Source organism: Camellia sinensis, chromosome 12 (genome assembly GCF_055761805.1).
Source record: "Camellia sinensis isolate YWXY chromosome 12, ASM5576180v1, whole genome shotgun sequence".
Lineage (NCBI taxonomy): Eukaryota > Viridiplantae > Streptophyta > Magnoliopsida > Ericales > Theaceae > Camellia > Camellia sinensis.
In genome coordinates, this window is record NC_138972.1 from 125966823 (window position 1) to 125978017 (window position 11195).

At 42.4% G+C, this 11195-nt stretch overlaps 1 protein-coding gene across 1 annotated transcript; it reads right to left on the reverse strand.

Annotated features, from left to right (window-relative positions):
* Positions 1-1582: 1582 nt before the first annotated feature.
* On the reverse strand, positions 1583-3074 carry LOC114317020 (protein SET DOMAIN GROUP 41). The gene is given in 1 exon segment (XM_082899813.1): positions 1583-3074. A coding segment is annotated over 1 exon segment (1404 nt). The 5' UTR covers positions 3040-3074; the 3' UTR covers positions 1583-1635.
* Between the last annotated feature and the right edge of the window lie 8121 nt (positions 3075-11195).

Consider the following 11195-nt stretch of genomic DNA (forward strand, 5'->3'; position numbering starts at 1 on the left):
AATTTTCTATTTTAAGAAATTTTTGTTTTAGTTATAATATTACATATATAGTTTGGGTTTTTGATGCAATTTGTTTTGTCATGTTTTTTAAGTTTCTAGTCTCCAAATTTAAGCTAAACTCATATATACTAGTATTTTTATAATTTTTTGTGTTTTTATTTTATTTATTGATTATTTTGTTAGGAAACTGTTCATTTTCATATGCTTGGTTTTTTTTAATAGTTTTCTATTGATATAAAAAAGATCTAAAAATTAGGTTATTAATTTTTTAGTGATTAATAATGCTTTTAGACTACATTTATGTAATTAAATACTAGTATGATACCCGTGTTATGCACAGTCTTTAATAAATATACAAAAATTAATTTAAAATTAAATAGTAAACATATTAAGTATATTATTGTGCGGGGGTGATTTCCGCACTATGAAGAAGGGTTGAACTTCGTGGATGAACACCGTGCTCCGGGAATTGAAGATTTGCACAGAGTAACAAACGGTGAGGCTGCCCGACCGGGGTTTGGTCGGAAACCCCTCCGATGGTAAAGTCAGGGACTCAGGGAGAGGAAAAAGAGAGAATACAAAGAGTATATGTGTTGAGTGTGTCCATTTTCGGATCACTTTAGAGTGAATAGTGTTCACCTTTTATAGGAGAAGGTTGTTTGTCGTTCAAGTCCTTCTCTCTCCGCCATCTGTCCAACGTGTCTTATTCGTGGTCGTCTCCTATTGGAGGAGGACGACCACTCCGCCTGACACTCGGGTGCAGGTCTGTTTTGTTTGTCTCATTAGCGGACATCTCTCATTGGAAGAGGACGACCACTCCGCCTGCCATTTAGACGCAGGTCTGTCATATATGCTCCTTGTCCTTCTGCACCTCCATGTCTCCACGTTATGTTCATACAGAGGGAGAGGAGCAGAGTTGTTTGTCTCTAGTGGACCCAAGAAATATTTTCAGTGAATTGGCCTTCTCTAAGTTGGTCTGCTCTAGAACGGTTGTCCAACTAGAAGGTCCAACATGTTGCTCAACCCACTTCGGAGTGGTTCTGTCCATCCAGAAGGTCCAATATGTTGCTCAACCCACTTCGGAGTGGTTCTGTCTATCCAGAAGGTCCACCATGTTGCTCGGCCCACTTTGGAGTGACGCTCGTACATTGGGCCGAACTCCTATGATTGTCTTACTTTGGAGCAAGTGTTGGCCATAAGGCCGAGGTCTGACCTAGCTCCACCTTGGAGTGAGTATTGCATTGGGCCTAACACCAAGACTTGATTAATTTTCACCCACTTCATTTGCCCCCTGGCTTGCGCTTACGTTTGGCGAAGCGGAAGCCAATTCTGTCACCAACTTCGAAGTTTGGGTGATCACAACTTAATTTGAGCTCCATGAACTGGATTAAAAATTATTGTTCGGTCTAACGTATGCGTCTGCCCAATGTTTTGTAGCTCGGTTGTGCCCCCAAACTAAATGTGTCTTCACTAGCCTCGTAATTGTGCGGGGGTGATTTCCGCACTATGAAGAAGGGTTGAACTTCGTGGATGAACACCGTGCTCCGGGAATTGAAAATTTGCACAGAGTAACAAACGGTGAGGCTGCCCGACCGGGGTTTGGTCGGAAACCCCTCCGATGGTAAAGTCAGGGACTCAGGGAGAGGAAAAAGAGAGAATACAAAGAGTATATGTGTTGAGTGTGTCCATTTTCGGATCCACTGCCAACAAATCACTTGCACGGGTTTTATAGGCAGATGCCAGTGTGGTGTAGGCACTCAAAGAGAGATGGTGGAGCGGATGCAACCAAAATTGTTGCTTTGATTTTTCTTCTTTTGATTCAAACTGCCCATCAAGGAGACCATAAGTAAGCAAGTTCTCAAGCTTCTCACAGCAAGATTTGGGATTACCAAATGTCAAATATTCAGTTATGGCATCATCTACATAGTCAGTCAACCTTGTCATGGCCTCATATCTGTGATCAGAACTCAAGTTGGCACAATTACAATTGACAGCAGAAATTTCCTGCAAAGTATGATCCACATAACTTGGGGGCCATGCATTACATCGCTGACAGGAACAAGAAAAGCGATACTTCAACCATAACTCTAACTGCCTCATCACCTTAGGTTGCAACAAGTCAGTGTAAGCAACAGATATGTCCTCACCCTTGTTAATGGGCTTGATACTTCCAACAATTATTCTGGGACCATATTTCTTATCTCTCACTTTTGTTGATTCACATTTGTTACCATTTCCCATTTCTTCAATTCCATCACAGCTGGCAGGAACAATGCGCGACCGTGACTCGCCACCGGAACACTCATGCTGCTGCGAAAACCAGTAACAAGCATTGGGGGAGCAGCTGTGATTGATTCACGAAAATGTCGTGTCGTACACGGAAATCCCAACGGCGGGACCTCCTCCACTAATCTGAACCTCCACGGCGTTCGTTAGCACCACACACAACACCACCTCTTCCAATACACACTCCCCTAACCCCGAGCATTCTAAAGCCAAGCCGTCTCGCATCCTTCTCGCCATCGCCATGGCCTTCGCGCCATCCCTAATCCTCGCCAAAACGTCGCCGTCTTCTTCTTCTTCTTCTTCTTCTTCTTCTTCCTCGTTCAGGGAAGACATCAATTTATCGCAATTGCTCATCAAACCGCCAATTCTCTCAAACTGGTAGTTTTGGGGGGAAATGAGGTTGAGGAGCTCGAAGTGGTGGATGAGGCGGGGGGCGGCGTGGAGGTCGGAGGTGTCGCTGCCGCCGTGGAAGTGGCAGCAGAGGAGGTGGTGCTCGGCGCTGGAGAGGTGGAGATCGGCGTTGGCCTCGGAGCATTGTGGGGAGTAGTAGAGGACGGAGGAGGAGGAGGAGGAGGAGGAGGAGGAGGAGGAGGAGGGGTTAGGGAATGGAAGGTGGGAAGGAGGAAAGAGAGGAGAGAAGCAGGCGGAGCAGTGAGAGAGGAGGGAGGAGGAGTGGAGTGAGAAAGCGAGGGGAGCCAGTGGAGGGGTTAGATCTTGGCCTATGCTGATGTCTTCGCGGGCTCTCATCTCCATTTTTTTTTTCTCAGTCGGCTGAGCGTCATTGCTTGACTTGAAAAAAATATATATGCAGAATAGTATATATATATATATATATATTTTTGCAGTGTTCGTCGATTGGGCCGAGCAACACAGCGACGCTTCAAAGCAGGCCAAGTGTGCTTTATCACAGCTTTGTTCTAATTTGAAAGACATTCACTATCTTTTTGCTCGGTCCTACTTGTAAGAGATAAATTGGTGTTGGTCTCAATGCTTGGTCGACCAAGTCCTGCCCCTCCACTCTGCTCGGTCTCGAAGCATAGCTTGCTAACATTGCTTGGTCATGCGGATCATGCACCATTTTCTTGTTTGGACATGATTAACACGTCCATTTGTTCAGCTCGTTTCTTCATATATTAGTCGGTCGTTTTACCTTCAGTTTAAGGATTGTCCGTCACTTAGTTAGTTGGCCGTAGTAGCTTGTTTGCATAATTTTTGTTTTTCAACACCGAGTTGCTTGGTCGGCCCTAGCAGCTTTGGCGTTGCGAGTTTGCATTTCTTAATTCGGTTTCTCTACCACCAAGCTACTGTCAATGTTAGCACCTCTTATCTTGAGAGTTGTCTAGCACATAGTCGTTATAGTCTTGGTATCGACTTCGATAATATTGACTCTCGTCGGGCACTGCACTCCTTCGACCTTTGCTTGTTGTTTGTAGTGTATTTATTTGGTAGAATGTTGCACTTCCAACTTTGTTTGTTGTCAATCTTTTGGTTGTTTACTCGAGCTATGAAACTTGGTCTTGCTTAGCTAGTTTTGACTTGCTTCCTTCGCTCGGTCCATTTTGGAGTGGATGTTAGGCGTCCAATCAGCCACTATTGCTTGGTCCACTTTGGAGTGAGCATTGAGCGTCCGACCAACTTTCATTGCTTAGCCTTTGTTGCTCGGCCTAGGCATTGGGTGTCTGACCAACTTCTGCTGCTCGGCCCAGTCGTTGGGTGTCCGACCAACTTTTGTTGCTCGGCCCAAGCGTTGGGCGTCTGACCAACTTCTACTGCTTAGCCCAGGCATTGGACGTCCGATCAACTTTTGTTGCTTGGCCTAAGCGTCGGGCGTCCAACCAACTTCTATTGCTCGGCCTAGGCATTGGGCGTCCAACCAACTTTTGTTGCTTGGTCCACTTCAAAGTGAGCATTAGGTGTCCGGCTAACTTTCGTTGCTCGGCCCACTTCGGAATGGGTGTTGGGCATCCAATTAACATCCATTGCTCGGCGCGCTTAAGAGTAGGCATTGGGTATCCAACCAACCGTTGTTGCTCGGTCGAAGCGTTGGGCGTCTGACCAACTTCTATTGCTCGGCCTAGGCATTGGGCGTCCGACAAACTTTTATTGCTCGGCCCAGGCATTGGGCGTCCGACAAACTTTTGTTGCTCGGTCTACTTCAGAGTGAGCATTGGGCGTCCGACCAACTTCCGTTGCTCGGCCCACTTCAGAATGGGTGTTGGGCGTCCAATTAACTTCTGTTGCTCGGCCCAAGCTTTAGGCGTCTAACTAACTTCTATTGCTCGGCCCAAGCATTGGGCGTTTGACCGACTTCTATTGCTCGGCCCAGGCATTGGGCGTCCGACAAACTTTTGTTGCTCAGTCTACTTCAGAGTGAGCATTGAGCGTCCAATTAACTTCTGTTGCTCGGCCCAAGCTTTAGGGGTCTAACTAACTTCTATTGCTCGGCCCAAGCGTTGGGCGTTTGACCAACTTTTGCTGCTCGGCCTACTTCGAAGTGGACATTCGGAGTCCAACCAACCTCCATTGCTTAGCTCGCTTCAAAGTGGGCGTTGGGCATCCAACCAACCTCTATTGTTCATCCCTCTTTGTAGCTCTTCCACTTCGTATCACCTTCGTTAGGTTGAGGTCCTTTTGTAATGAAACTTTAAGCTAATAAAGTATCTTCGAAATTTGCCAAGTGTTGGACTTGTAACTCGAACTTTCAATTTCTTCATGTTTATGTTGTTTGCCCCCAGCCGAGCAACAAGGATGTAGCCCTACATTGTTCGTTGTTCGACTAGACTTCGCCTTATGCCTTTGAAAAGTTAAGTTGCTCTTCCAGTCGAGCAATAATAGGGAAACCTTGCAATATTTCCCGTTTGGCCTTAATTGAATTAGTTGTCTTGCCCCCAATCGATCATCATTGTTCAGCCGTTACTTGACTCGGTTACACCTCTGTTTATCCCACTTTGGAGTGGAGAGCAAGCTTTGACCTAGCTTCTGTTCAGACTTCATTGTAGAGGGCTCGGTTTAACCTAGCTCTTGTTCGGTCCACTTCGGAGTGGCATTTCTTCGGCACACTTTGGAGTAGACGGCTAGGTTGAACCTATCTTCTTTTTGGCCTACGTTGGGTGGCCTCTATTCAACCCACCTCTTAGTGAAGGACTAGCTTCGATCTAACTTCTGTTTGGCACACTTCAGAGTGGCTTTCGTTCGTCCCATTTCGGGGTGGACAGTTAGGTTTAACCTAGCTTCTATTCGGCCTATATCGGAGTGGCCTTTGTTCGGCCCACATCGAACTGGTCAACTAGGATCAACCTAGACCTTTGTTAGGCCCACACTAAGGTGGTCGGCTGGGATCGTTCCAGACCTTTGTTAGGCCCACGTCAAGGTGGTCGACTGGGATCAGCCCAGACCTTTGTTAGGCCCACGTCAAGGTGGTCGACTGGGATCAGCCCAGACCTTTGTTAGGCCCACGTCAAGGTGCTCGACTGGGATCAGCCCAGACCTTTGTTAGGCCCACACTAAGGTGGTCGGCTGGGATCGATCCAGACCTTTGTTAGGCCCACGTCAAGGTGGTCGACTGGGATCAGCCCAGACCTTTGTTAGGCCCACGTCAAGGTGGTCGACTGGGATCAGCCCAGACCTTTGTTAGGTCCACACTAAGGGGGTTGGTTGGGATCGGCCTAGACCCTTGTTAGGTCCACATCAATGTAGTCGGCTGGGATTAACCCAAACTTATGTTTTGGTTGTACCATACCCTTGTTTGTTGTTTTCTCCATCAATGGAGTCTTTCCTTCCAATAAATGGAACAACTCAATTGCGAGGATATGGTAGAGCTTCACCACATCTAAACTTTGTTTCGTCAATACAGATCTCATATTTCAGAAGACTCAGGAGCATCTATCCTTTGTCATTCGTCTTCTCCATCATTGGAGTTCTTCCGTCTAGTCGGTGGGACAACTGAATAGTATTGATACAAATCTAGTATTTTGACACTATTAGGATTATTGGTTCTTTATCATTCGTCTTCTCCAATTGGAGTCCTTCCGTCTAGATGATGAGACGAGTCAGTAACAATGATGCGGTGGTGTTCCATCGTATTTGGACTTTGTTCTTCGATGCAGATCTGGTCCTCCAACACTTTCATAAAATATAGTCCTTTATCGATCATCATCTCTTTCATCGGAGTCCTTTAGAATGAGGCATTAGAACGACTAAACAATAGTACAATGGTGTACGTCGTGTCTAGACTTCATCTGTCGGTGCAGATCTGGTCTCTCTATATCCATTAGTGCAGATCTAGTTTTCCGGCACTCTTCGAAGTGTTAATTTGTCATCCTTTGTCTTCTCTGTCAACAAAGTCCTTTTCCACAGTGGCAACAAAGGTATCTCTTTCATTCCCCTCACCAGAGCTTGTCATAGAGCAGTGTAGTACTCTCTCCCTTTGGTCGCGGTTGTCTCTATCAAGGGGGCTATGTTGGGGTGACTCGCCGACGATGACATGATGTTGCTCTACTACATCGGTGCTCTATTCGTTAAGGTCTGAAAGGTCTTCATGCCTTCTAGGGAATGCTGGACCGTTATCTTTGGTTCTCTCTGTCATTGGAGTCCTCTCTGCTAGCCCAGAATGGGGTGTATCTTCGATTCCCATCGCCGGAGGTCGTCACGAAGCAAACAGTGGTTTTCCCACAGACGGCGCTAATTGTGCGGGGGTGATTTCCGCACTATGAAGAAGGGTTGAACTTCGTGGATGAACACCGTGCTCCGGGAATTGAAGATTTGCACAGAGTAACAAACGGTGAGGTTGCCCGACCGGGGTTTGGTCAGAAACCCCTCCGATGGTAAAGTCAGGGACTCAGGGAGAGGAAAAAGAGAGAATACAAAGAGTATATGTGTTGAGTGTGTCCATTTTCGGATCACTTCAGAGTGAATAGTGTTCACCTTTTATAGGAGAAGGTTGTTTGTCATTCAAGTCCTTCTCTCTCCGCCATCTGTCCAACGTGTCTTATTCGTGGTCGTCTCCTATTGGAGGAGGACGACCACTCCGCCTGACACTCGGGTGCAGGTCTGTTTTGTTTGTCTCATTAGCGGACATCTCTCATTGGAAGAGGACGACCACTCCGCCTGCCATTCAGACGCAGGTCTGTCATATATGCTCCTTGTCCCTCTGCACCTCCATGTCTCCACGTTATGTTCATACAGAGGGAGAGGAGCAGAGTTATTTGTCTCTGGTGGACCCAAGAAAGATCTTCAGTGAATTGGCCTTCTCTAAGTTGGTCTGCTCTAGAACGGTTGTTCAACCAGGAGGTCCAACATGTTGCTCAACCCACTTCGGAGTGGTTCTGTCCATCCAGAAGGTCCAATATGTTGCTCAACCCACTTCGGAGTGGTTCTGTCTATCCAGAAGGTCCACCATGTTGCTCGGCCCACTTTGGAGTGACGCTCGTACATTGGGCCGAACTCCTATGATTGTCTTACTTCGGAGCAAGTGTTGGCCATAAGGCCGAGGTCCGACCTAGCTCCACCTTGGAGTGAGTATTGCATTGGGCCTAGCACCAAGACTTGATTAATTTTCACCCACTTCAATTATAATGGTTTTGAATCAAGTAATTCTACTATTTTTATCAAGTCTACATGTCTGGTTTTTATTATTTTTTCTTTCTCTTTCATTAATGGTGTCTCAGGTTGGCCATATTCAATCTATTTTCTAGTTATTTTCATCTATCCGTCCATCAACTTCTCCTACCCGCTCAAACTTTAACTCAACTTAGCCATCTTTACCTTTGTTATCGTAACTTAGTCGATGCTCCTTTGTAAAAACATTATATTTTATTATAAATCTTGTTCTTATTATTAAAATCAGTATACTTACGCCTTATTTGGGAATAATACGTTTAACTAAAAAATCAAAGAGTCATTACAAAAAGTCAACATTTTTTTATTATTTTGCATATTTTTTTCATAAAAAAATTTAAAAAATTACTAAAAAATTTAATTCCCAAACCAACTCTTATTTTCACTATTTTTCTCTTGCCATATTTACTCATTTGCTATATATTCCTTTAAAATAAAAATAAAAAATTGAGACGAAACTAAAATATATAAGGAAAATATATTAACCAAGAATACCTATGTGATTTTGACTTTGTTGGATATTAAACTCCAAGTCACACTAAAGGCACTCTCATGATTTAATCATAATATATATATATTTTTAAACGTGCTATAATTTAAAAATAAGAAATGAACCCACAAAATAAATAAACAAACAAACAAACAAATAAATATATATTTGAATTGGGCATAACATTAGACTCGCAGTTAGAATTAAAGAATGAAATGTATTTAATTTTAATAAGTTATGCGTAATTTTATAAATTAAATTTTAAGTAACTTTTAAGATAATTATATTTTAATGTCATATTTAGGTATTATATGATGTAACGTTTTATATGATACTAATTGCATAGTTAATGGGTTTCATATGGTATATGTGGTTAGTGTTATGTGTCATAGTAGTCACCATAGTATTATTAAAATAGGATTTTTATGGGTAAATCTTATTTGGGAGTGTTCTAGCCTAAGAAGTTTATGAAAGAAATTTATAACTCACTTAGTCCCATGTATTTATATCTTTATTCCATAAGGTTTTTTTTTTCTTGATTTACACTATTTCTTTGACTCACTACAAGAAAATGCACATTTGCTGACTAATTTTGGCGACTAAAACATTTTTAGTCGCCAAAAGTATAATATTTGGAAAATAAAAATTAATTTGTCGGCATTGGTTCAAATATGTAGCTACTAAAATATTTTAGTCGGTAAATATTTATAATTGGCGACTAAATTTTGATTTAGTCGGCAAAATTCAATTTTTTTTGCGACTAAATAGGATGTTAGTCGTCGTTTTCCTACATTTTAGGCTGAAAAAAATAAATTTAATATGTAATACTACTTTTTCCCGACAAAAATATAATTTAGTCGCCAAAGATGACGTTTAGCGACTAGTGTTTTAGCCGTTATTGACTGCAATTTGGCTACCAAAACATTATAGTCGGCATTATTTATTCCTTTCCCAACTAAAAATTAAATTAGTCGTTAAAAGGTTGAAATTTCAACCCGCGCCTCTTTTATTGGTGCGCGCGCGTTGCTCAGCTAGGCAACAGTACTATATCACTCACAACTTCACAACAGTGTATCGCACACACACCTTACCAAATCTCACAGAAATCAGCCCCCCTCACCGTAGCCTACTGTATGAGCGACATTGCGACAACCACCACCACCGGCGCAAAGCACTACCGTCGCAGCCGCACATCACAGGTTCTCTCTCTCTCTCTCTCTCTCTCTCTCTCGCTTTTGCGCTTTGCTTCTCACTCTGTCTGTGCGTCTGTCTCTCGCTCTCTCGCTTGAGCTCTCTCCTAGAGTCTATGTGTCTATCTCCCACAATCTATACTTGTTCTGTATTCATATATATATATATATATATATGTGCAGTTTTTGTTTTTGTTTTTTCTATTATATATATTTGAAAAATTGCAGAGTTATTGATGATAGGTTTTCAAAGAAAAGCCCTACTTGAAGCCTCTTCTTATTTCATATTTGATGCAAATATGCTCTCAAAGTAATTGAAGTATAGCACATATTTGGTGAATATCTGTGGGTTTTTAACTTTTATCACTTTCTGTTCGTTTCCTTTGATTGTTGCTCTGCCCAATATACCTGTATTCTTGTTCCAAACTCTTCACTTCTTTTGACCCATTTTTAGAGTCACTTTGATGCACCTTACTTGTTTTAGGGTTTCAATTTCTGGGTATTTGATACATTGTGCCTTTGACTATCTTATTTTGTAAACTAGCAGATAGATTGGGGAAGATATATATATATACATACATATGGGGCAAAAATAATCTGGTGTTGGAGCTGTACTTTTCTAAGGTTTTAGGTATAATCAATTTGACTAATTCTTGTAAAATAGGTGGTTATGTATAAACAATTGAGAGGCTATTATGGTTCAGTGAACATTATCAAATATGAAGAAGAAACCGATTCGAGCCTCTTAGATCGGAGTTTTAATTAAATGTTTTAGTGTTAGATTTTAATTTTTACAATGGGAGTTCTCATTTTCACTCTCCATATGACGGCTATATCATGTTATACTAACTTTGATCAACATACATTGTGCTTATATACACTTTTTATCGCCTTGCAATTGTTATCTTCTCGGGTTGTCTCCATCTCTATCTCCACCCGATCATCCCCGAATCCCGCACAGATCCCTTTATCTCTATCTCCTTGCCTCTCTCTTCCATCTGTTTTATCTCTCTCTAAAACCTAAACCCTTTGGATCTCTCTCTATCTTCGATCCATCTGAGAAACCCCAACCCTTGAAATCGACTCCTTTAAATTTCACGAAGCTTGAGATTGTCTGAAATCCATCATGCATCTTGAAATCCAGGTATTTATTTTTCTAAAAATCCTCTTTTTGATTATGGCGAATTGCTTAAAATTTGCTTCAAATTGCTTCAAATTGCTTGAGATTGCTTGAAATTTGTTTTAGATTGCTTGATTGTTGTTGTTGTTGTTGTTGTTTTTAGTCTGTTTGTGTTTTTGGTGGATTTTGTTGAAAAATATATTAGTTTCTGTTTGGGGGAGTTTTTGCTGGGAAATGATGAAGAAGGGAAGGAATGAAGGAAGGCAGTTGGGGATCATGATCCGGTAGATATGGCATTGCCAAAGCTTGTTCTAAATTTGGCATAAGCTTTGGCATTGCTATAATTTGGTAACCAATATAGCATGCCACTGGAGACTGCTTTTGTCATCTATTGTCAAAATTTGGCAATGGCAGCTCCTTTGGTAGTCCATTGTGGATGGTCTTATTGTTCACGCACTCTTGAACAAAATTAGGCTGATAATGGGTGATGGGA